Source organism: Manis javanica, chromosome 17 (genome assembly GCF_040802235.1).
Source record: "Manis javanica isolate MJ-LG chromosome 17, MJ_LKY, whole genome shotgun sequence".
Classification (NCBI taxonomy): Eukaryota; Metazoa; Chordata; class Mammalia; order Pholidota; family Manidae; genus Manis; species Manis javanica.
The window spans coordinates 15,809,420-15,833,026 of record NC_133172.1 but is presented as its reverse complement, the minus strand read 5'-3'; the positions used below and the strand labels follow the sequence as shown (position 1 = coordinate 15,833,026).

The following is a 23,607-nucleotide window of genomic DNA, read 5'->3' as shown; positions in this document are numbered from 1 at the left end:
CCTAAATGTAAACTTGGTTGGGTTACTCCATTGCTTAAAAATCTTCATTTAGCATACAATAATGCCCAAACTCTCAGCATAGAATTTAGAACTCTTTAGAAACAGATATCTATCTGTGTCTCCAAGTGACCTGTAATTAATTCCACAATGATCCAAACTGACTTACAAGGACCTGCGTAACCCACCTCCCTCCTGCCCACCGTCAACCTCTCTGATTCTATTTTCTACTGGCCTCAACTCAATGCTCTCTCCCTTCTCCAGCCACACTGACTTCCTTACTAGTCCTCAAACATGCTGAGCATAGTCATGCCTCAGAGGCTTTGTATCACTATTCCCTCTGCTTTAGCACACTTCTCCACCACCCCTCCAATACCCACTGGCTTGGTTCTTCACTTCCTTTTAGGCTCTGCTCAAACAACATCTTCATAGGCCTTCCTTGATCACCCACCACACTCCCTCACCTCTTTATCCTGTTGGGTATTCTCCAAAGTCCTTACCGTTATAACATTCCATATGTTTACTGCATTACCCCTCCCCCGCGAGAATGTAAAGTATGTAAGAGCAAGAGTTTTCCTCTGTTCCTACTTCCTAAAGCAGTGCCTTCAACTTAGAAGGCATCACGTAAATATTTGTTGGAAGTGAACATATGAATTCCACGCCCTTTCACAGTATGCCCTCACACAGGAGAGGCTGCCTCTCCATGGCACATGTTCAAGCTCTGTGCCTTTTGTACGGTTCCTGATACCTGGGCTGTGCTTTCCTCATTTAGGTGAAATCCTCTCACCACCTAGCCCAGATGCTGTCTCCTCAGTGAGGCCTTCCTCAGTCTCTCCTCTATATTCCCGTTGCACTTAATTCCTTTATTATAATTAACCCAGTCTCTTACAGTTGCTACATGCTTAATGTCCTAGACAACTATACACTTCTACTGAACAGAATCTTATTCACACTGTATTCGCATGTCCTAACAATAAAACTAAGAGGCTCTCAGCATCTACTGAATTGTTTATTTTTGAGTCCCTACCAGTTCGAGGAGGTGGAAAACATAGTGTCCTCTTCATCTGGGAGCTGGTGTCTGTGGAGGGGCCTAGCACAGAGGTGGCCAAAATGGACGATAAGCAAGGTCCTGAGACTGCTATGGCAGAGCCCAGTGGAGCTAGCACCATACGCGGAGATGACCAACACGGGGCCAGTTTGTGCAACAGGCTACACCCGTGAGCAACCAAGATGTACAAGTGTGTTCTCCGGCACTCTTAAGGACCTTTACCCCTCATGGAACACACGCAGTGCCGTATGGTAGTTCCAGATAAAGGGGCCTGGAAGGAGCGAGCGAGCCGGCAGCTGCTCCCTAACATCATAGGAGGTGATGCTTCTGTGACTACAATTCACACAAATTAGAAAATTTACCTCCTCTGTAGATGCCCAGCTCAAGGCTCAGCCTCTCAAGTTTTAAAGGAAAGTGCACGGAACATATGTGAATGGGGCTTACGATATTTAAGAGCTAGTGCCACATTAAACGACCAGGTTGTAGTTTAAAAGTTAATCTTAAAATTCCTGTCTCTTTCATCCCCTATCTTCCCACTGCCATTTCTATTCTTTTTCCCCTACTCCCTGTTGATATATATATACATATACACACACACATGGAATATTACTCTCTGTCCAGCTCAATACAGTGTATATTCCTCAAGCTAAATTTAGAAAGAGGGCAAAACGAACACTTCATGCTGTGCCCAGTAACTTTCCAAAGACAAGAGACCTAAGTTTTAAAACATGACAAATACAATATTCTTGCTGATAGTTACATGCCAGAAAAAGGCACACGGATCCTTAAAATTCAGAAGCTATTAAGATCTGTTTTCAACGGAGTAATGTAGTCTTTAAAGCAGGAACAAGAAAACACTGGCCTTTTCGAGTTCTTCCTGTCTGCAGAATGACAGTAAAAGTGGCAGTGTCCTTCCCCACTTGAACCCGAGTGGAAAAACAGGAATATCTTAAATACAGATGATGAGGATGCCACTCCATTTTCTTTCACTTCTAGGGGTCTGTCTCAGTCCAAACCTTTGCCTTTTGTTGTCTCTTTTATATACTCTCAGACACTGAGATTCTTCATCTTTTCCTTTATGTCTAATCTCTTAACCAATAAACAACATTTTTATATTTCCCATTCAAATTTTTAAGAAAGAGATTAAGCTGGTTCAGTTCATATTTTTCACTAAAATCACTTTCCAAACTAACTTATAAAATTGTTTGTGGCCATTAAATGGGGTAATACCCCACTCTATTAGCATCTGACATCTGACATTACCACTTTAATAATATCAAATACAACAGGCCCAATGTCAAAACTATTAAAAATATAAAAAACTTCCAACCCCATTCAAAATACATACCAAAGTTCAGGTAAGAAAAAAAAAAACATTATCTTTATTTTCTTTCAAAAACCCATTAACAGCATATTTGAATTTAAAAATACTGTCATCAGTAGTGACTCTGTGGCATCTTACTACACTGATAGACAGTGACTGTAGTCGGGTGTGGGGGGGACTTGGTAATATGGGTGAATGTAGTAACCACATTGTTTTTCATCTGAAACATTCATAAGAGTGTGTATCAATGATACCTTAATAAAAAATAAAAATAAAAATAAAAATAGTGTCATCATCAGGTACCTGATGCCAATTCATATAAATTTTTAAGTAAAGAATAGTTTCTGGTAAGTCCTATGATGCAAAACAATTAAAATGTCTATTATTTCATTTGTAGGGGAAGACATAAAAATGAATTAGAGGAGCCACAATAAAACCAAGAGATTATAATAAACTTGGTATGTCAGAAATTCTGTTAAAAGAGCCATCTTTTTCCCCAAAGCTGCTTCAACCTGGAAGTATCACTTGATTTTCATCTAAACTACAGGGTGGATAGTCAATAGGCATATAAAACTACAAAGTCCATGTGAACGAATATATATGTAACCAAACATTACATAAATAGTCTACCTAATAATTTACATTTCAAGAGCCACAAAGCAGCTGTGATTTAAGTAGAATACAGAGTCAGAGAAGAACTCGGATTTGAATTGTGAGGTACAGCAAATTTCAGACGTTGAGAACTGCTTTGCTTGGGGTGAGATAAAGTAGATACTGATAAAGGACAGAAGAGGTTAAGTGAAAATCACATTGTTTTGAACTTAAATGAAAACTATCAGTGTGAACTTATAATGTATTTTATTTTAAAAGCAAACATATAAATGCATGTCCTAGCTCTGACCTAGCTGTGATAAAAAGGACTCAGGAACAAACTGAGAAGCTCTAACTGGCCAGAAATAGGGCCTCAATAAGAATAATAACTGCAATGGAGTCCACAGTGACACAAATAAATGAACAAAATAAAATTTCATTGGTCATCACTGGAGGATACTAGTGAATCACCCCATTATTTTGAAAACTGGTAAATGAAAGGAAAGAACCATGACACTACAACTAGGGAACCAAATAGATGATGAGGGGCAACTTCTCTTGATAGAAATATACCCAGCTAATAAATGAAAAAAATGAATAGAATTCACCATTTTTCAAAGTTCCAAACAAATTAATGGACATAGCTATCAATCATCAGTGACTGCTAATATCACAGAAAGACAATCACTAGGAAATAGTACTGCTACCTCATCAGCAAAGGATTGTTGCGAGGATCACCTAAGTTAATGTATGTGCACCTAAGTTAACATGGCAAACGGCTACGCAAATACTAACACACATTAGGTGTCACTGTTTCCCAACGCCATACAAATATCAGAAGGAAGCTTCTTTCCCACTGATATGCCACATGGGCCAACAGATTGTATGGGTTTCTGTATTAATAGCAAAAGGTATTAGAAAAAGAAAAGCATGCAACTGAGAGAACTGTGTTTTCCAGTGGTGCTTACACATGCACAGGCAACTGCTTAAAATAAGTGCTATGGACATACAAGGCATTCCTTTCTATTAGACTACTACTATTCTTGCTGAAAGTTTACTTCATTTTCAAAATATAGAACACGAAAGCTTGCAGAATTTCTTAAGCACATATAAAGCTTACTGCCAAATATTAGTTCAGTTCATGTCTGTAATCTCATTCTGAGTCAGCAATTAGAAACGTATAATTAAGGAAACCATTTGGTTCCCTTTTTGAACTACCACCCATGAAAGAAGGCCTGGATTCACCTTAGTGTAAGATGATAACTACGGAAATACTATGAACTAATACAGTATCTGAAAGGTTCTTTTCAATTAGGGGTTCTATTTACCTCTGCCTTATAATAGTGGCAAGCATAAGTTAAATCAATAATCAGTCCAAGTTCTTCTTCACTCTCTTCTTGGGACTTTGTTTAAAATATCCAAGGGGGAAAAACATTCTTCTGGAGCAAGATTCTCTTCAAAACTCTTTCAGAAAGAATGAGACAAGAAAGAGCAAATATGTGCTTAAAATCCTTTATTACCCATTTATTCAGGGCCCAGGATGCTAACAATTAGATAGATGAAAAGGAAAATGCCCACTCTTCTGGAATTTACAAGCTATGATATAATGCTTTCTTCCAGAAAGATTACAGGGAAGAAAATAAGTTCACTTCTATATATTTATTTCTGTGTTTATTTGTTTTATGTTGGGTCTCCAGGCCAGACAGTAAACTCCCAGAGGGACCACATCAATTTTGTTCCACACTGCATTTCCAACTCCAAGTGGAGTGCCTATAAATAGGCACTCATAAATACTTCTACAATATTTATATATATGAAGGGTGGTTTTTATTGCTAAACGTATTTTTATGTATTTGGCTTACTTATGTACTCTTTCCCATACTGATATGTTTGGTTATTCAAGTGCTAGCAATATACTTCTTTTTTTCAATCAAGAGACTAGTTTTTAGAGCAGTTTCAGGTTCACAGCAAAACTGAGTGGAAAGCACAGAAAGCTCCCAAATATACCCTCTCTCCTTCACCCAACAAAGACTTACCATCAACATTCCCTAACAGTGTGTGTACATTTGCTAGAATCAATGAACCAACACTGATGTATCATTATCAAATGAAGTCCCTAGTTTATGAGTCACTCAACATATTGTATATTCTATAGGTTTTGACCAATGTATAATGACATGTATTTACCCTTATAGTGACAGACAGAATAGTTTCACTGCCCTAAAAAACACCTATGCTCCAGTAACACTTTGATATAGATTAATATCTGGTAGGGCTAGATGGCCCCCTTCCACTATTATTCTTCTTTTTCAGAATTTTGCTGGCTACTTAAGTCTTTCTTCTATATGAATTTTAGAATCAGAATATTTGAGATGATAATAAATTTATAGATAACGTAAGATTTGACAGATTTATGGTGTTGAGTCTTCTGCATAATATTGTACCAGTTTGGAAGAGTAAATTAATTACATAAAGGCATATAATCTCTCCACTTTCTTGCAAAATTGGAGTTGATGGCTCAAATACCACCTTCACCTATCTGAACAATAAATAATTTCAGATAACCAATTTATGTTGACCCTTTAGGACGCCTTCCTTGATTAACCCTACTATGGTTTTCCCCTCCTTTGAATTCCTAGGTATTTCTCACCATGGTAATTATTTCACATTTAACACATTCTACTCTGTTTTGCAGTGTGCTTGAGGAGAGACTGGCAAGTGGTGAGGCTGCTTTTACTTGGGTGACTTCCATAAAACACACAGGAGACTAATGTTACATTTCACTGCCACACAGAGGTATTTCATCTTCCTAACTCCACTGCATGAATAGGGATTGCACTGGGAGTGGCTCTACAACCCTGTTATCCTTTTATGGTAACTTAATACCAACACTGAATATACCTACTTGAGTATACAAAGCCAGAAGAGTCTTTTTATAATGACAGCGTATAAGAAAGATCTGGGGCTATGTGAAGGAAAGGAAACTGAAGTCTTCCTGTGCTTTCTCTTGCTGATGGACTTTCAGACAGACACTGAGAAGGGACCCTCGTGTAACCGCAGGAATCCACTTTTAGAGGCCATGGAATAGGGACTTGAGGAGTTAAGGCAATCATACAGTAAGGAGGAATACAGGAGCAACTTCTCAGGAACTGCAAATGTGGGTGGAGAGTCTATTCATTCAACAAAAACTGTTAACTATTTATTATATGTCAAACACTATGCTTGGGGTCGGTGGATGTAAATAAGAACCACATTTATCTTTAGGAAGTGACTAAGTTTTTAAGTACAGAGATGCAAAAGAACTGACATACCAAGTGTGAGACCCCTGGAAAGTTAGCTTGACATAACTTACTCCATTCTGCAAAGTTTAGCCTGACTAAGCTTTTAACCATCTTGTGTTAAAACTCTAGTTGTAAGCAAAATCAGTAAAATTACAGTCCTAAGAAAAGTAAGAGAAAGGAAGTACCCTATGCCTGGGAAAGCCACAAGCTAGAAAACCACAATGAGTAAATGTCCATTTTGCTGAAACTGTAATTATCCATTTTTGCTAGATCTGCCCCTTGGAAAGCCGCTAACCATTTTAGCTGTATTTGCTAACTGCTTTTGCTGTATTTGCCACTTACCAAGGTATAAAAGCAAAAAGGGAACTTTGTTCAGGGTCTCAGATTGTGTCCAGTGTTCGGGCTGCTGAGACCCTGGTTTGAACTACCAATAAAAACCTGTTCTGTTTTTGCATCTCGCGACTGAGCTTGGTGACTGCGACTCCGCATGGGTACTCAAAGAAATGGGGCACAACACAAGTAAAAAAGGAACTCTAACCTATGAATCACAAATTACATAGATTCTCATTATATTAAAAGTTGAGCTCTTCCAGAGAAAAATCCATGCTACGCTGGGCAGTTTAATTAGACACATAAACCTCTTCTCACCTTTCTTATGTCAGTCAAATGCTTTCCCTACCTTTTCCTTTCTCAGTTCAATTGTCAGAGTTTCCATGCTGAAATCATGACCATGCTGATTCAGGTTATTTCTGGGGTTGTGACAACGGCAGCAAAGGAGTCTCAAGGGCATTTAGTGGGTAGGGTCACAGATGCTAGACATCTGGCCAAATTCAGAACAGTCTGACAAATATGTCTTACACCCTAATGACATGGGAATGTTCTAGTCAACATTAATGTATGTGAAAAAACTGTTCGAAAGTTAAGCCTTAGAATCCAATTTCATTTCAAGAATAAATATAAAGGCTTTTTTTTGCAGTTTTAATGTATAATCCATTTTCCAGGACAGTAATCACCTTATCAACCAAGTGAACACTTTGTATTATTTGGAAATCTACTAAAAGCTGTTCATTATCATGGAAACTCCAGCCACTTAGGCAAAATGACTCACCTAGATCAGTCCGCATTTAGTTTTTTGATCTCATGGAACAAGTAACTATTTCCTTATTTCTAGCATAGTTATGGCCAAACATTTACTTATTGACGTGTAAATACATATTACATTATCATTCCATTATCGCATTCTTTATGCTATACTTAGAGCATTACATCGTTTTCCTTTCCTTAAAATTATGTAAGGGAGTAGGTTGTACTTACATGAACTTCATTTCATGATACTAAAGGGGCATTACAAACTATTTGCTATAAAAAAGGAAAATGGGGTGTGACAGGTTTGAGAACCAGTGTTCTACACGGTGCATGTGGATTTCTGAAAGAATACTGCTTACCTTTTTCAAAGGAACTTTGACAGCGAAGAAACGAGTCCCTGGCATGTGCTGTCCAACTGGGATAGTCTTTCCACCTGTTAATACATTTTCTTGTGAGACAAATTTTAGATCAACCAGTTTCTCTGCATAGAATGAAGTCTCCTTGAAAATGAAAAGCAGAACCCAAAAGTAGGTCCTCTCTTCTCCCTACTCTGCACTCTGATGCTCCACTTATTCAACCCCACCTGGTAGCGATCTATACTCACCCTCTGTCTGCTTCCACCTCTTGAAAACAGACAAGGCAACAGAACAGTGCAAAGGGCTCAACAAATATGACACATCTAAGATCACAGGTGGCCAGAACTCCTGCGTCCCCAATAAAATCTAGCCCAATCGTGAGCACTAAGGTGTCATTAATACACACATGTTGACTGAAACCTTTAACTCCAATTCTTTCATCTTTACACTTTATTTTTGGTCCTAACACAACGGATGCCATCAAATGCAACCAGGAGTGAACCTCAAGTCCATATTTTAAAAGAAAAACCTGATAAAAAAGGGGCCATGAACTTCATTTAACAAGCCTAGGAGTGGTAGTAAAATGGTAGTATCTGAGCTGCCTTCGTTAGGATTTATATAGAATCAATTAAGGTTAGTTCAGCATTCCTGAAGTATAGAAAGTGAGGGCAAAAGTGACACAAGATGGGGCTCGGCAAAGAGAGGGGATTCTAGACCACGCAGAGTCTTAAAGGTGATGGAAAAGAGTTTGTTTTTATTCTTAAAGCAACGTTTTTGTGTGATATTCATGAGAAATTTCCAAGTTGCCTATTAAAAAAATGTCTTGTGTGAAGAATGGACCAGAAGGAAACAAGAATCGATAAATGTATACACTCATCAGGACCTAAAAGCAGTAAACAGATCAGGCAAGTTCTATATTAGGATGCTGGTGGAGGAGAGAGGACAGATTAAAAAGATATTCAGGACAACGGGATTAAAGATGGCAGTGTGAGAGGAGAGACAGAGGCTTCCTCCTAAAACTGGATACAATTAGAAAATTTAATTGGGGCAACTAATCCTGAGACAGCAACTGGAAAGAGGACGGCACCAGACTGCACACACCTGGAGAAAAGAGTAGACCTCAGTGAACGGGGTAACGTACCAGAGCTGTGGCTCCAAGGAACCTGAGCCCCTCCCCCACCCCAGCTCACCGGCAGGAGGAAGACAAACGGAGCAGGGTGGGAGTGGAAGGCTTGGGACTGCTGAATACCTAGCTCCGGAGATCTGCTCTGGGAGCAGAAACCTATATTTCTTGGTGCTTTCATGAGACTCGCATGACTACTGGGTTGGAAAGTTAAAACAGGCAGAGTTCCTGGGGAGATTGGGATTCCGGCCGCTTGTGGAAAGAAGGGATCCATATCTGGCTGCTCTGGGACAAAAACTTATACCTGTGTGACCCGCCCACTGGCTCAGGCAGTGGAGACAGGCACAACGGCCAGGAGGTGGGGAACAGCTCTTTCCTCTCCCCAGGCACCAGTACCGCTCCCCTGTAAACCCCAACATTGCTTCAGGGGCTCAGCAGTTCCAGAATAGAGCTTCTGGACACTAGAGGGCGACATATAAAAACATGAAACGCCAAAGGAACCTTCTCCAGAGTAAAATTGTTAATACAACTCCTGAGAAAGATTTAAATGATACGGACCTCGTGACTCTTCCTGAAAGAGAGTTCAAAATAAAAACCATCAACATCCTAATGGAGGTATGGAAAGACATCCAAGAACCCAGGAATAAATTCAGGTCAGAGATCCAATCGTTAAAAAGCACGATGGAGGGTATTAAAAGAAGGTTGGATATGGTGGAGGAGACAATAAATGAAATTGAAACTAGAGAAGAGGAATACAAAGAAGCTGAGGCACAAAGAGAAAAAAGGATCTCTAAACCTGAAAGAATATTGAGAGTACTGTGTGACCAATCCAAGCGGAACAATATTCGCATCATAGGGATACCAGAAGAAGAAGAGAGAGAGAAAGGGACAGAAAGTGTCTTTGAGGAGGTAGTTGCTGAAAACTTCCCCAATCTGGGGAAGGACTTAGTCTGTCAGGCCATGGAGATCCACAGATCCCTCAACACAAGGGTCCCAAGGAAGACAACAGCAAGACACATAGTAATTAAAATGGGAAAGATCAAGGATAAGCACAGACTGTTAAAAGCAGCCAGAGGCAGAAATAAGATCACATACAAAGGAAAGCCCATAAGACTAACATCAGACTTCTCAGCAGAAACTTTACAGGCCAGAAGTGAGAGGCATGATGTATTAAATTCCATGGAGCAGAAGGTCCTAGAACCAAGATTACTTCATACAGCAAGATTATCATTTAAATTTGAAGGAGGGATTAAACAATTTCCAGATAAGCAAAAGCTGAGAGAGTTTACCTCCCACAAACAATCTCTGCCATCTATTTTGGAGGGACTGCTATAGATGGAAGTGGTTCCTAGGGTTGGATAGATGTCACCAGAGGTAGTGAAATCACGATAGGGAGGGTGGAGGAGCTGATTGCAAGGCAAATGAAAAATTAAATTAACTATCCCAAAAGTCAATCAAGGGATAGACAAAAAGTACAGAATTTGATACCTAATATATAAAGAATGAAGGAGGAAAAAAAGGAGGAGAAATAGAAAAGAATCTTTAGATTGTGTTTGTAATAGAATACTAAGTGAGTTAAGTTAGACTCTTAGATAGTAAGGAAAGTAATCTGGAACCTTTGGTAACCATGAATCTAAAGCCTGAAATGGCAATAAGTACATATCTTTCAATAATCACCCTAAATGTAAATGGACTGAATTCACCAATCAAAAGACATAGAGTCAATGAATGGATAAAAAAACAAGACCCATCTATATGCTGCTTACAAAAGACTCACCTCAAACCCAAAGACATGCACAGATTAAAAGTCAAGGGATGGAAAAAGATATTTCATGCAAACAATAGGGAGAAAACAGCAGGTGTTGCAGTACTAGTATCAGACAAAATAGACTTCAAAACAAAGAAAGTAAGAAGAGATAAAGAAGGACATTACATAATGATAAAGGGCTCAGTCCATCAAGAGGATATAACCATTATAAATATATATGCACCCAACACAGGAGCACCAACATATGTGAAACAAATACTAACAATTAAAGGAGGAAATAGAAGGCAATGCATTCAATTTGGAAGACTTCAACACACCACTCAACTCCAAAGGACAGATCCACCAGAAAGAAAATAAGTAAGGACACAGAGGCACTGAACAACACACTAGAACAGATGGACCTAATAGACATCTATAGAACTCTACATCCAAAAGCAAAAGGATGCACATTCTTCTCAAGTGCGCATGGAACATTCTCCAGAATAGACCACATACTAGGCCACAAAAAGACCTCAGTAAATTAAAAAAAACTGAAATCATACCAAACAACTTTTCAGACCAGAAAGGTATAAAACTAGAAATAAATTGTACCAAGGAGGCCAAAAGGCTCACAAACACATGGAGGCTTAACAACACGCTTCTAAATAGTCAATGGATCAACGACCAAATTAAAATGGAGATCCAGCAATATATGGAAATAAATGACAACAACAACACAAAGCCCCAACTTCTGTGGGACGCAGCGAAAGCAGTCTTAATAGGAAAGTATATAGCAATCCAGGCATATTTAAAGAAGGAAGAACGTTTGTTGAATAGTCTAATGTCACAATTATCAAAATTGGAAAAAGAAGAACAAATGAGCCCTAACGTCAGCAGAAGGAGGGACATAATAAAGATCAGAGAAGAAATAAACAAAATTGAGAAGAATAAAACAACAGAAAAAAATCAATGAAACCAAAAGCTGGTTCTTTGAGAAAATGAAGAAAATAGATAAGCCTCTAGCCAGACTTATTAAGAGAAAAAGAGAGTCAACACACATCAACAGAATCAGAAATGAGAAAGGAAACATCACGACAGACCCAACAAAAATACAAAGAATTATTAGAGACTACTATGAAAACCTATATGCTAAGAAGCTGCAATACCTAGGAGAAATGGACAACTTCCTAGAAAAATACAACCTTCCAAAACTAACCAAGCAAGAAACATAAAATCTAAACAAACCAATTACCAGCAAAGAAATTGAAGCGGTAATCAAAAAACTACCTAAGAAAAAAACACACGGGCCAGAAGGATTTACCTTGGAACTATATCAGACATACAGAGAAGATATAATACTCATTCTCCTTAAAGTTTTCCAAAAAAATAGAAGAGGAAGGAATACTCCCAAACTCATTCTATTAAGCCAACATCACCATAATACCAAAACTAGGCAAAGACCCCACCAAAAAAGAAAATTACAGACCAATATCCCTGAGGAACAGAGATGCAAAAATACTCAATAAAATATTAGCAAACCGACTTAAAAAATATATCAAAAGGATCATACACCACGACCATGTGGGATCCATCCCAAGGATGCAAGGATGGTATAACATTTGAAAATCCATCAACATCATCCACCACATCAAAAAAAGAAAGACAAAAACGACATGATTATCTCCATAGATGCTGAAAAAACATCTGACAAAATTCAACATCCATTCATGATAAAAACTCTCAGCAAAATGGCTATAGAGGGCAAGTACCTCAACATAATAAAGGCGATATATGATAAACTCACAGCCAACATCATACTGGACAGCGAGAAGCTGAAAGCTTTTCCTCTGAGATCAGGAACAAGACAGGGATGCCCACCCTCCCCACTGTCATTTAACATAGTACTGGAGGTCCTAGACATGGTAATTAGACAAAACAAAGAAATACAAGGAATCCAGATTGGTAAAGAAGAAGTTAAACTGTCACTACTTGCAAATGACATGATATTGTACATAAAAAATTCCTAAAGACTCCACTCCAAAACTACTAGAACTGATATCGGAATACAGAAAAGTTGCAGGATACAAAATTAACACACAGAAATCTGTGCTTTCCCATACACTAACAATGAGCCAATAGAAAGAGAAATCAGGAAAAGAATTCCATTCACAAATGCATTAAAAAGAATAAAATACCCAGGAATAAACCTAACCAAAGAAGTGAAAGACTTATACCCTGAAAACTATGACACTCTTAAGAGAAATTAAAAAGGACACTAACAAATGGAAACTCATCCCATGCTCTTGGCTAGGAAGAATTAATACTGTCAAAATGGCCATCCTGCCAAAAGCAATATACAGATTTGATGCATTTCCTATCAAATTAGCAACAACATTCTTCAACGAACTGTAACAAATATTTCAAAAATTCATATGGAAACACCAAAGACCCCGAATAGCCAAAGCAATCCTGAGAAAGAAGAATAAAGTGGCGGAGATCTCACTCCCCAACTTCAAGCTCTACTACAAAGCCATAGTAATCAAGAAAATTTGGTACAGACACAAGAACAGAGCCACAGACCAGTGGAACAGATTAGAGACTCCAGACATTAACTCAAACATATATGGTCAATTAATATTTGATACAGGAGCCATGGACGTACGATGACAAACTGACAGTCTCTTCCACAGATGGTGCTGGCAAAACTGGACAGCTACATGTAAGAGAATGAAACTGGATTACTGTCTAACCCCATACACAAAAATAAATTCAGAATGGATCAAAGACCTGAATGTAAATCATGAAACCATAAAACTCTTAGAAAAAAATATAGACAAAAATCTCTTGGACATAAGCATGAGTGACTTCTTCATGAATATATCTCCCCGGGCAAGGAAAACAAAAGCAAAAATGAACAAGTGGGACTATATAAAGCTGAAAAGCTTCTATACAGCAAAGGACACCATCAATAGAACAAAAAGGTACCCTACAGTATGAGAGAATTTATTCATAAATGACAGATCCGATAAAGGCTGGACATCCAATATATATAAAGTGATCACGCACCTCAACAAACAAAAACCAAATAATCCAATTAAAAAATGGGCAGAGGAGCTGAACAGACAGTTCTCCAAAGAAAAACTTCAGATGGCCAACAGACACATGAAAAGATGCTCCACATCGCTAGTTATCAGAGAAATGCAAATTAAACCACAATGAGATATCACCTCACACCAGTAAGGATGGCTACCATCCAAAAGACAAACAAAAAATGTTGGCGAGGTTGTAGAGAAAGAGGAACCCTCCTACACTGTTGGTGGAAATATAAATTAGTTCAGCCATTGTGGAAAGCAATATGGAGGTTCCCCCAAAATGCTCAAAATAGACTTACCATTTGACCCAGGAATTCCACTACTACGAAGTTACCCTAAGGATGCAGCACTCCAGTTTGAAAAAGACAGAAGAACCCCTATGTTTATCGTAGCACTATTCACAATAGCCACGAAATGGAAGCAACCTAAGTGTCCATCAGTAGATGAATGGATAAAGAAGATGTGGTACATATACACAATGAAATATTATTCAGCCGTAAGAAGAAAATAAATCCTACCATTTGCAACAACATAGATGGAGCTAGAGGGTATTATGCTCAGTGAAATAAGCCAAGCAGAGAAAGACAAATACCAAATGATTTCACTCATCTGTGGAGTATAAGAACAAAAGAAAAACTGAAGGAACAAAACAGCAGCAGACTCACAGAACCCAAGAATGGACTAACAGTTACCAAAGGGAAAGAGAGTGGGGAGAATGGAAGGGTAGGGAGGGATAAGGGCGGGGAAGAAGAAAGCGGGTATTGTGATTAGCATGCACAATGTGGGGGGTGCAGGAAAGGGGAGGGCTTTTCAACACAGAGAACACAAGTAGTGATTCTACAACATTTTACTATGCTGATGGACAGTGACTGTAATGGGGTTTGTGGGGGGACTTGGGGTAGGGGAGAGCCTAGTAAACATAATGTTCTTCATGTAATTGTAGATTAATGATGACAAAATTTTAAAAAATTAAAAAAAAGAACTTCCAACTGGTACTCAAATGACTGGCCAATATTTAAGAATTGAGAGATATTAAGATACAAATTAAAGGTTCTACCTTCTCTTAGAAATATCACACAATCTGGCCATACTGGTCCTGCCTCCTGGCCTGCTGACACTTGCATGAACTGCAGAGCAGTTGCCACATACTCACCTGTCCACAGCTGGCCAAGTTCCCCCATCCATTGCCTTCCCAGGCCTTGAAGGCACTGGAGTTTGTAGTCTTTATTCTAGTAGACTTGAGAATTCCCTCTGCAACATATCCCCCAGGAAGTAGTCACAGAGGCACGGTTTGAGGCCGCCAGGGGCAGGAACTTTGCTACCAGTCTGTTCCATGGCTGGTCCAGTAGATGGTGGTGGAGAAGGAGAGTTTGATTTGAACTATTGCTTCTCTGGATTCATGTATAACAGGTCATGCTATAATGTAATTCCAAAGCCAAATAAACTTTAATTTTCTCATAAAAAAATATATTAAGTTCATAACACGAAGGAAGGGGATTTAATGAGGTACGAGATGGGGGAAAGCAAGGTCTCAAGGAAGAAGAGCTCACTGGACATAAAAGGAAAGCCTCAAAATTAATCGTTGGAATATACGGAAGCCGATTTCTCAAATGAGACCTCTTAGAAAGCAACAGGATGCCCTTGGCGATTCCTGGGAACAACACACACATTTTTTCGGTGAAAAGTCTGGTTGTACTGGTGGGTTTTTCTTTCAACCTTTGTTCTTCTTACTCCTATTTTCTGTGCCAAGATAGCACAGCTTGAGGAATGCGGCGGACCCCATTTCGGTAAGTAAGGGCTGTCCCCAACACTGACAGGCCCATCTTAGAGAGCAGTCCGTCTCTCTATTTCACCCGGGGAACCATGGCCCGCACCTCGTGTTCAGAAGGACGGGAAGAAATTAAAAAACCAGGCTGTCCACGTCACAGCCTGCGAGTGGAGCAGCGAAAGCGTCACAGACTCCCAGGAAGAGGCGGGCGGGCCACGCGCGGCGGCGGCGGCAACGCTCAGGCAGCGACCGAGGCCCAGGAGCTGCGGGCGGGACGGGCCCGCACCGGGCCGAGGCTGCTCACCTTTCGGGGGCGTGGCCTGCACCCTTCCTCTTGCCGGAGGGCCGTCCGGAAAAGACGCGTCTCTGGCCCCAGCGGTGGCGGGCACGATGCCATTGGCTCCTCTGCGCCCCAAGATGCCGCCCACGCAACGCCAAGAGCGACAGAGCCGCCCTGGCAGCGCCCTCGGCGACAACTGGATTTCCGACGGGAAGACTTCACGCCGCTGCGCCTCGGCTCCTGGTGCTGCGCATGCGGCACCGCCCGCGGTGCTGTCATCGCCGCGCCAGCCGACGGGATTCTGCGGGCTACAGCGCCCTCCTCAGCCGGCGGTGGGTAGCGCAGGTCGATGAGCCTGCAAACCCCTTGGAATCCAAAGAGCACACAGGTCACAGACAGAATCAAAGTGAAATCCCACCCCTCCATTTCTTTGTGCGGTTTTTCGAACATTTTTTAAGGGCATACGTTCATTTTTGCTGTATATATATATTTTTTAATCTTTTAAACTGATGTTTGTTTTGGCTTTTTTTTTGTACCATTAACTGTATATGTATTTAAATACATCAGTACCTACTTGTACATATATGGGTGTCCTCTATTTTATATAAAAGCACCACACTAGATATATATATTCTTCAACCTATCTTAGATGCTGATTTTCCTGGTCAATTTATGCAAACAGCCTTTCTGTTCTTTCTAATGGCTGCAAAGTACTCCACTGATCATAAGTTCCACCATTTACATAATCTTCCCAAATACTGATTAACTTCCAGTTGTTGTCAATTTTCTGTCCTCCTTAAAGACAGGCTGCAATGTGAACATCCCTATACATGTATACAACTATATCTAAATTCCGAGTTGAATTGCTGGAATGAAGCATATGGAAACTGAAAATTTTGCAAGATACTGACTACTCTCCAAAAATACTGTATCAACCTACCTTCCCACTCTTAGTGAAAGTTCTTTTGGGTTCCTGTCATGTGCCAGGTGTCACGCTAGAGGTGGACAAGTACGTATTTACATTTTAGAAAGTATAAAGACGAAACAGAGAGGTGAGAGTGAAGCTTGAGTCTGAAATTTGCACACAGTACCAGGCATAAGGAACTGTACTTGTTAGAAAAACTATAAATTCCACCACAGCGGAACAGCAAAGACAGCATGTCCTACAGTGTGTCTGAAGGCAGAGTACAGTACTAAATGACAGACTAAAATGTAGAAAATTATAATACTGAATTTTTTTTCTAATTTCTGGAAGTACCTTATATACACAGTTACTGTTTGTTGCAACCATCTACAGATGGGAAAACAGAGAAGTCAGGGTTATTGAATGAATGAATGAATGAATCAATCAATCAATCAATCAATCAATGGGTGAAAAGACCACTAGCTTAACATTGCTGGGACAGTCATATTCTGACCAAATTTAAATCCACAAGCATTTACAATTTGAATTATGATGATTAACAGGGGGGTCAATGTCAGTAAATTGCTATTTGGAAAATGAAAAGACATAAATTAGCCTGGCATGGATTCAAAGTTACAATTAGGTAATTCAACTTTAGTGATTGATACTCTTTTAGAATTCATGAAAAAATACGCTTTTAGAATAAAATCATAAAATATTAGAATTCATGAACAAGATAACCAATAGGCATGTAGAGCCCAAAAGAACAAATGGTACAAATATCTACAGACATGACTATATACAAACTGTGGCATGAATCTATCAGAAACTAGAAAAACTGTATTGATCCTGCACTTCCACTTTCCAAAAAGATGAAGCTTCAAGTGGAAACAAACTCAGTCATAACTGACACAAGAAAATCCAGACTGAGGCATAACAGAGTTTCCAGAAAGTATGTGAACTAACAACGATTGGGTCTTTGGATGGGACTGCGTTCAGCATGAGGTAAAAGAAAGCCTTAATAGGTATGTAGTGGGATAGGAAATACAGGAATGGGGGATATTTGGAGCACTGAACAACATAATTGATACTAACAAAATCTACTGGTATCTGGGAGGGCCCCCAGGTACCAAACCGCAGGGGTTTAAGGGATTCCAGTCTTGAATCAAATCAAAAAGTGACAATGGGGAGAGTAAGAGCCTCAGGGGTGGATGGACTTGTTCTGTTATACCAAGACACTACCAGTTATCCTGAAGAAGAGTACTAAATACAGCAGGTGGGCCTCTGGGACAAGGCAATACCTAACCATAAATATAAGTCTTTAAGTCAGGGAAGGGCTTAATGTTAAGTTCCAGACTGTTAGATAGAGAGAGACTTGTGTGGCTTACAGACATTTACCATATGTCAGTAGCCTCACATTACATGCTAATATCATGGAAGAAGGCTATCTCAGATATGAAGCTTAGGGAGAAAATTTTAACAAACATTTCTAAGCAAAAGGTCTATCTCTACACTTCAGTACCCTTCACAATCTCTTCTCAGATAAGCATCACCCTCCATCAATGAAAAATCTCATATCTCCTAATAGGAAAAGTAAGTCTACAAGTGAAATATGTGTCTACAAGTGAATATGTGACCTATAAAGGAAAAAGAAGTTCCATCTATGCTCTATCCTCAGGTGGATTCTTGGCACGTCATATCACATACCTCGTGCTCATCACACTGGAAACGTCCCCAGATCAATCTAGGCACCTCTAAAAGCATGCCACAAGGAATAGATGCATACATTTCCTCCACCAAACCAGCTTACACCACATATACAGATCGCTAGCAACTCAGCCCTACCTCACTTCGTCACAGTCACAGAGCCTTTAATGAGTTCCACTAAACAAGGGAGCAAAAACAGAAGCAATCCAGCCACTGGCTGCAGGCATCTGTCCTTATGTTTGCACGCACATTGGGACTCACCAAAACGACCCTTTCACAGACTCCTTTTAAATCTCTCCACTAAATCCATCAAGTCAGGTTAGTTCACGATGCTTCAAAATAACAACCATCAGGAGGAAAACATGCACCATGTCGTACAATCTTGGGTTCCTCAAAAATGGGACAAGGACAAACCATGTAGACGAAACCACAGCATTTAAAAACCACCCATAGTGTACACACCTGCCAGTGAGTGAGTAAATGAGGTGCTCTGACATCAAACAAAGAGGGAAGATATATTTAAGATTATTCTCTTTAGGGTACAGAATTCATGGCAATTGCTACACTATCATGCTACATAAAATATATGTAATATATATTGAACTGTCTCTTCTGTTAATAAGAGGCCAAAAATGTGTCAACTTAATTCTTTCAGAAACTGGAAAATCCACACGAATCTCTCTTTTCCTCTATCTGTTCATCTTGCCTGTTCCCTGTTCTCCAGGAAGGGCCTCCTCTTTCTCTAACTATTCTCTTCTTCAGGTTGCCTGCCTTGCACCCAAGCATGGACCCAAGATTCTACAGTGGTGGGTTGCAAGGCGGGAGGAGGCTACTCAGCCACACTGGGTACACTGTGTGAGAAGGAAAAGGGAAGAGAAAGCAATGCCTCTCGTGTATAAAAAAGAGTGTGATGGCAGGGTGCCCAGGCAGCCCAAGGAGCCAGAGGCAACGAATCATGGGCAAAAGAACTGCAACCAAAGGCTGGAAGAGGAAAGGCCTGCAATCAGCGATGTCTTCTAGCTGTCTGGTGTTTGCATCTAATGGGCAGAGTTCATTTTGAGAAGCATCAGGAACTGAGAAAGAGCACCCCTGCTGCTGGAAGTTGACGGAAAGTAACATTCATGAGCGGAAGAACGCCAGTTCAAGGCTTGTCCCAGAAACAATGCCTATAATGAAGAAAATAAAGAAAGCAGAAGAGAGAGAGAGATATGCAAGTGCAACCTGGCGTAGCCCACACCAGCCCAAAGAAGACAGGATTCAAGGGGAGGAAACCAAATGGAAAGATCCTTGGACCACATCTCTCCTCGCAAGGTGCACTCAACAAACTCATCCAATTCTTGGACCAAGTTACAAAAAGAGCTCCTCAATCCCTTCTTGTGCGCCTCAAAAAGGGCAAGTTCATTAAGCAGATCAACTGATACGATGTCGGAACAAATGTAACCAACTGTTCAACATAAATGTTGCTCCTTCCTAAGGATATTATATTAGCTAACAGTACATATAATGGGTAGTGTTATGTCACAAAATGTATTACAAATAATTATTAGCTTTTTATATTAATGAGTATCTGTAAGAAATGTTGGGATGATTTCCCTAACATAAGATCCTGGGGGGAATGGGGGCTATCACACCTGTCCTGTAGGATTCCCCCTTCACAGAGCACAGCCATTTAGGTGTTGTTTTAGCTCGCCTACTACTGCCTCCACCCAATCCTGTCTTCTTGTTGGGAAGCTGACCTCCCTATTGGCTACCTCGTACCTTTAAACTGCCTGCTTGCGACATCATTCCCCCACCAACCTATCACCAACTGTAGAATCTTGGGGTTCCCACGGAGTTGTCTGTAAACAGACTTGGACCACAGCAAGTGACCAGTGACCGGTAATCTTCCTGCTGGACACACGTACTCTTTGGCTTCAGCCACTCAGACATCCTCTAGCATCTTCTCCTCATCTCTGGGATCCACAGTTGGTGTTTCCTGTTCTTCTCTGACCATGTCAGGTAAGGAAAGAAACTCCTAAAAGATTTTCATTAGATTTTTTTGCCCCTAAATTTAGTAGCAGGTTTAAAATAGCATGAAATAATGGGAGAAAGTGTTGACCTCGTTTCACTTTTGACTTTGACATTTACTAGCTGTGTGACTTTGGACAAGTCACTGACTCTCCAAGAAAATCTGGCTTTTGCTCATCTGTTCCATTAGGATGGCAGATTGCTTCTCTCTGGTCCCTTTCTCTTCCAATATTGAGTCTTAACGGGCACCCATGTAGAAAATGAAATCAGAGGCATCTTGAAAGTCTTTCCACAAAAACAAGGGAAAACAAGGTGGTGTAGAAAACTGGCAGCATGTACTGAGATGTATCATCTGTAGTGGCCGCCCTCCCTCCACTAGTGTTTCAAATTTTCTATGTTTTAATTTAATGATGTTTAAAAAGTAATATCCACACATTTTGAAGTGTTCTATCTAAACTAGGTGAAAAGAGAAGTACGGGGAGAGGACAGAGAAAAGGCAACTCCAAGCAAGCTGAGGAGGGTGAGCCGTCCAGGAGCAAAGTCCGGGCAGAGGAAAAGCCAACCATGCCCAGGATGAAGCGCAAGAAAAACCAACCTGAGCTCAGCCAAGAGAACCTTAAAAAACATCGAAGCACGCTAGGCGTGCACACGCTGGAGCCTGTGCAGGTTCTTCACGCGCTGGGGAAGAAGGCTGATAAGGAAACTGGATTCTCTTCTTCGCAGGCTTTGGGAAATTCAAGGAACCCCAAAGACCCCAGGCACCCCCGGCCACCAAACCGTGCCTGAATACTCCACATGACGGTAGAGGCCTTCGGAAAACTCATGCCAGAGCCCAGAAACCACACGGCTGTGTCCAAAGAGAGTGTCCATCTCCATCCCAGGATGAACGGCCACCTCCTGGGAAGGTCAAGTTGGTGCCTCTGCCTTTTCTGACTGAGGACAGGCCTCAAGCTCGCCGAGTTCCTCGGAAGCCACAGTCTCTGGCCTCACGCCGGCCAGCTCTGGCTTCCTCTACCCGGCCTGGAACTACGGACGCAGCTCAACCTACTGCAGTCGGTTCGTCCCGGCAAGCAAGTGCATCTTTGACAGGTCCTGCCTGCTCATCTCTGGGTCCAGTCCAGACCAACTCAACCCAACCACACCTGACCAACTCTACCCAGCCCAGGGTCACCCAGTCCGCTGCTTCTAGACCGGCAAACTACAGAACATCATCTCACACTTCCCTCCAGCAGGAGCCCATTCCCACTGCTGTGCCCCAGCACGAGCCTCCACCCAAGCCTCAAACCCTGCTTCCACCCCAAGAATTCTGCTTCCAACCCCGTCCATGGGGGACACCTGATATTTCTGGACCAGTAACATCAAAGCCCATCACAGAAGAGCAGAGGCCAGAGCGGGAGGCTATGAAGAGGCGGGCTCAACGAGAGCGGGAGAATGCTGCCAAATACACCTTTGCGGGGAAAATACAGTTTTTCATTGGGAGGGAAAAGGAAATGGGAGTTGCTGACTTATATGGCTACATAAAGTAAGAGCTGATAGGATTGTTGGTGCCACTTTGGTTACCAGCTGTAGACAGACAGATAACAAGTTTCCAGACATAGACAGATAGATAGATAAAAGTTTCCACACATAGATAGACAGATAGGTTTCCACATATAGATAGATAGATATAAGATCCTCTATTTATACTCATAGATTTTAAAACAATAAAACAATAAATGTTAATAGAATTAATAGAGGAATACTAAGAAGCCTTTGGAGTTTTGATATGCTTTCAACTGTAGTTTCTTTTTGGTGGGAGTGGGGATGAGAGCCTGTATGAGAAAGAAAGACCTGGAAGGTGGACGGCATGTCAGGTAAAAGGGGCAAGAACTGGGGACAGAGGAAGGAACTCGGCCCAGGGTCATGAAGGCCAAAGGGGGGGGAGAGGTTACAGGTTTATAAAAAGGGAGCCGGCATGTGGGAAATGGAAGAAGTAAGAAGCGCATCAGGGCTAAGGGTCAGGGTTAACCCCTTTGAATAGTTGAAGATGGCAGGAGATGCATCTAGGTTGACCAGGAGAAACTAGAAAGTCTCTCATGAGGGCTGACATCATATCTCATGACCACCAGGTAAATATTTTGGAAAACAAGGGATTCAGGACACAACTCCAAAACTTTGGGCTGCCTAATCCATGTATGATTATGGCCGGGAGCGGCGAGCACAAATCAGAGAAGAATCTGCCAGCTGAATGGCAGGGGCTCAGAGCTATCCTGGGGGCAGCTGATAACAGGGGCTGAGCCCAGCGAACTGCTGCGGCAGGAGCCCCAGCCAGAGCAGGGCCTGGGATTTAAATCACCGTTTACTCAACACCTGCGCACCAGGCCCGAGAGCACACTACTGTCTCTATCACTGTGCCACTTCATTAGTGAGGTTCACCATGGACTGAGGTCACATTGCATGAGGAGGGGCAAGGCCTCAATCTGAGGCCTATATGCCTCCGAAGTCCTTGGTATTTCAGGTGCCCTTAGGTGGCCAACCTGGCTTTCAGAGCACGGCACCTGGAGCTTCATGGCAGACCAGATGAAACTTCGGATGGGCCTAAATGTTCACTTGACAGGAACAGTCCTCCTCCATCAACCCTGGCCCGTGCAGCCTCCTCTAAACATCACTAAACACCTAAGCCCACAATAAATATCTCCCTGGAAGCACCCACTTCTTCCAGGTGTGAGCGATGGGAGTGTGTGCGTGGTGGGTTGCCCTGCCACCAACTGGAGGCCCAAGGCTCAGGATGGTCCAGATGCGCTCCTCAGGAGAAGGCCCCTTGGGGCAGCCACGGGGAGGGCACGGGACTAGACAGGAAAGGGAATGGAGTGGGGACGGGAGGAGAGGAGAACAGCAGATAATCACCTTGGTAAAATTGGTGATATACATTATGAAAGTTATTGAGATATAATTCACAAACCATAAAATTCACCTCTAGAAACTTAAGTAAAATCAGTGGCACTCAGCACATTTACAAGCTTGTGCAACCATCATCATTATCTAACCCACAGCATTTTCATCATTTCCCAAAGAACCGCCCCTTACACATTAGCAGGCACTCCTCATTCCCTCCTCTCTGCACACCCTGGCAGTCTCTACTCTGTTTTCTCTGTGTGTGGATTTGCTTGTATGGACATTTCATACATATGAAATGATACAGTATGTGACTTTTGTGTCTGGCTGCTTTCACTTAGGCTAATGTTCTCAGAATACATCTATGTTATACCATATGTCAGTATATTTTCATTCCTTTTTATGACTCTATAATACTCCAT

The 23,607-nt window shown here is 41.2% G+C and overlaps 1 protein-coding gene across 1 annotated transcript in view; it reads right to left on the bottom strand.

The window, feature by feature from the left end:
- The window catches only part of LOC140846973 (uncharacterized), a 77,710-nt gene that overhangs the window by 5,494 nt on the left and 48,609 nt on the right, over positions 1-23,607 (bottom strand). The window contains exons 3-4 of the mRNA XM_073225592.1: positions 15,718-16,058; positions 7,687-7,760 (exon numbers count right to left, since the gene is read on the bottom strand). Of these exons, the coding sequence (XP_073081693.1) occupies positions 7,692-7,760; positions 15,718-16,058 (410 nt within the window). The 3' untranslated portion in view covers positions 7,687-7,691. The remainder of the gene's footprint in view (positions 1-7,686; positions 7,761-15,717; positions 16,059-23,607) is intronic.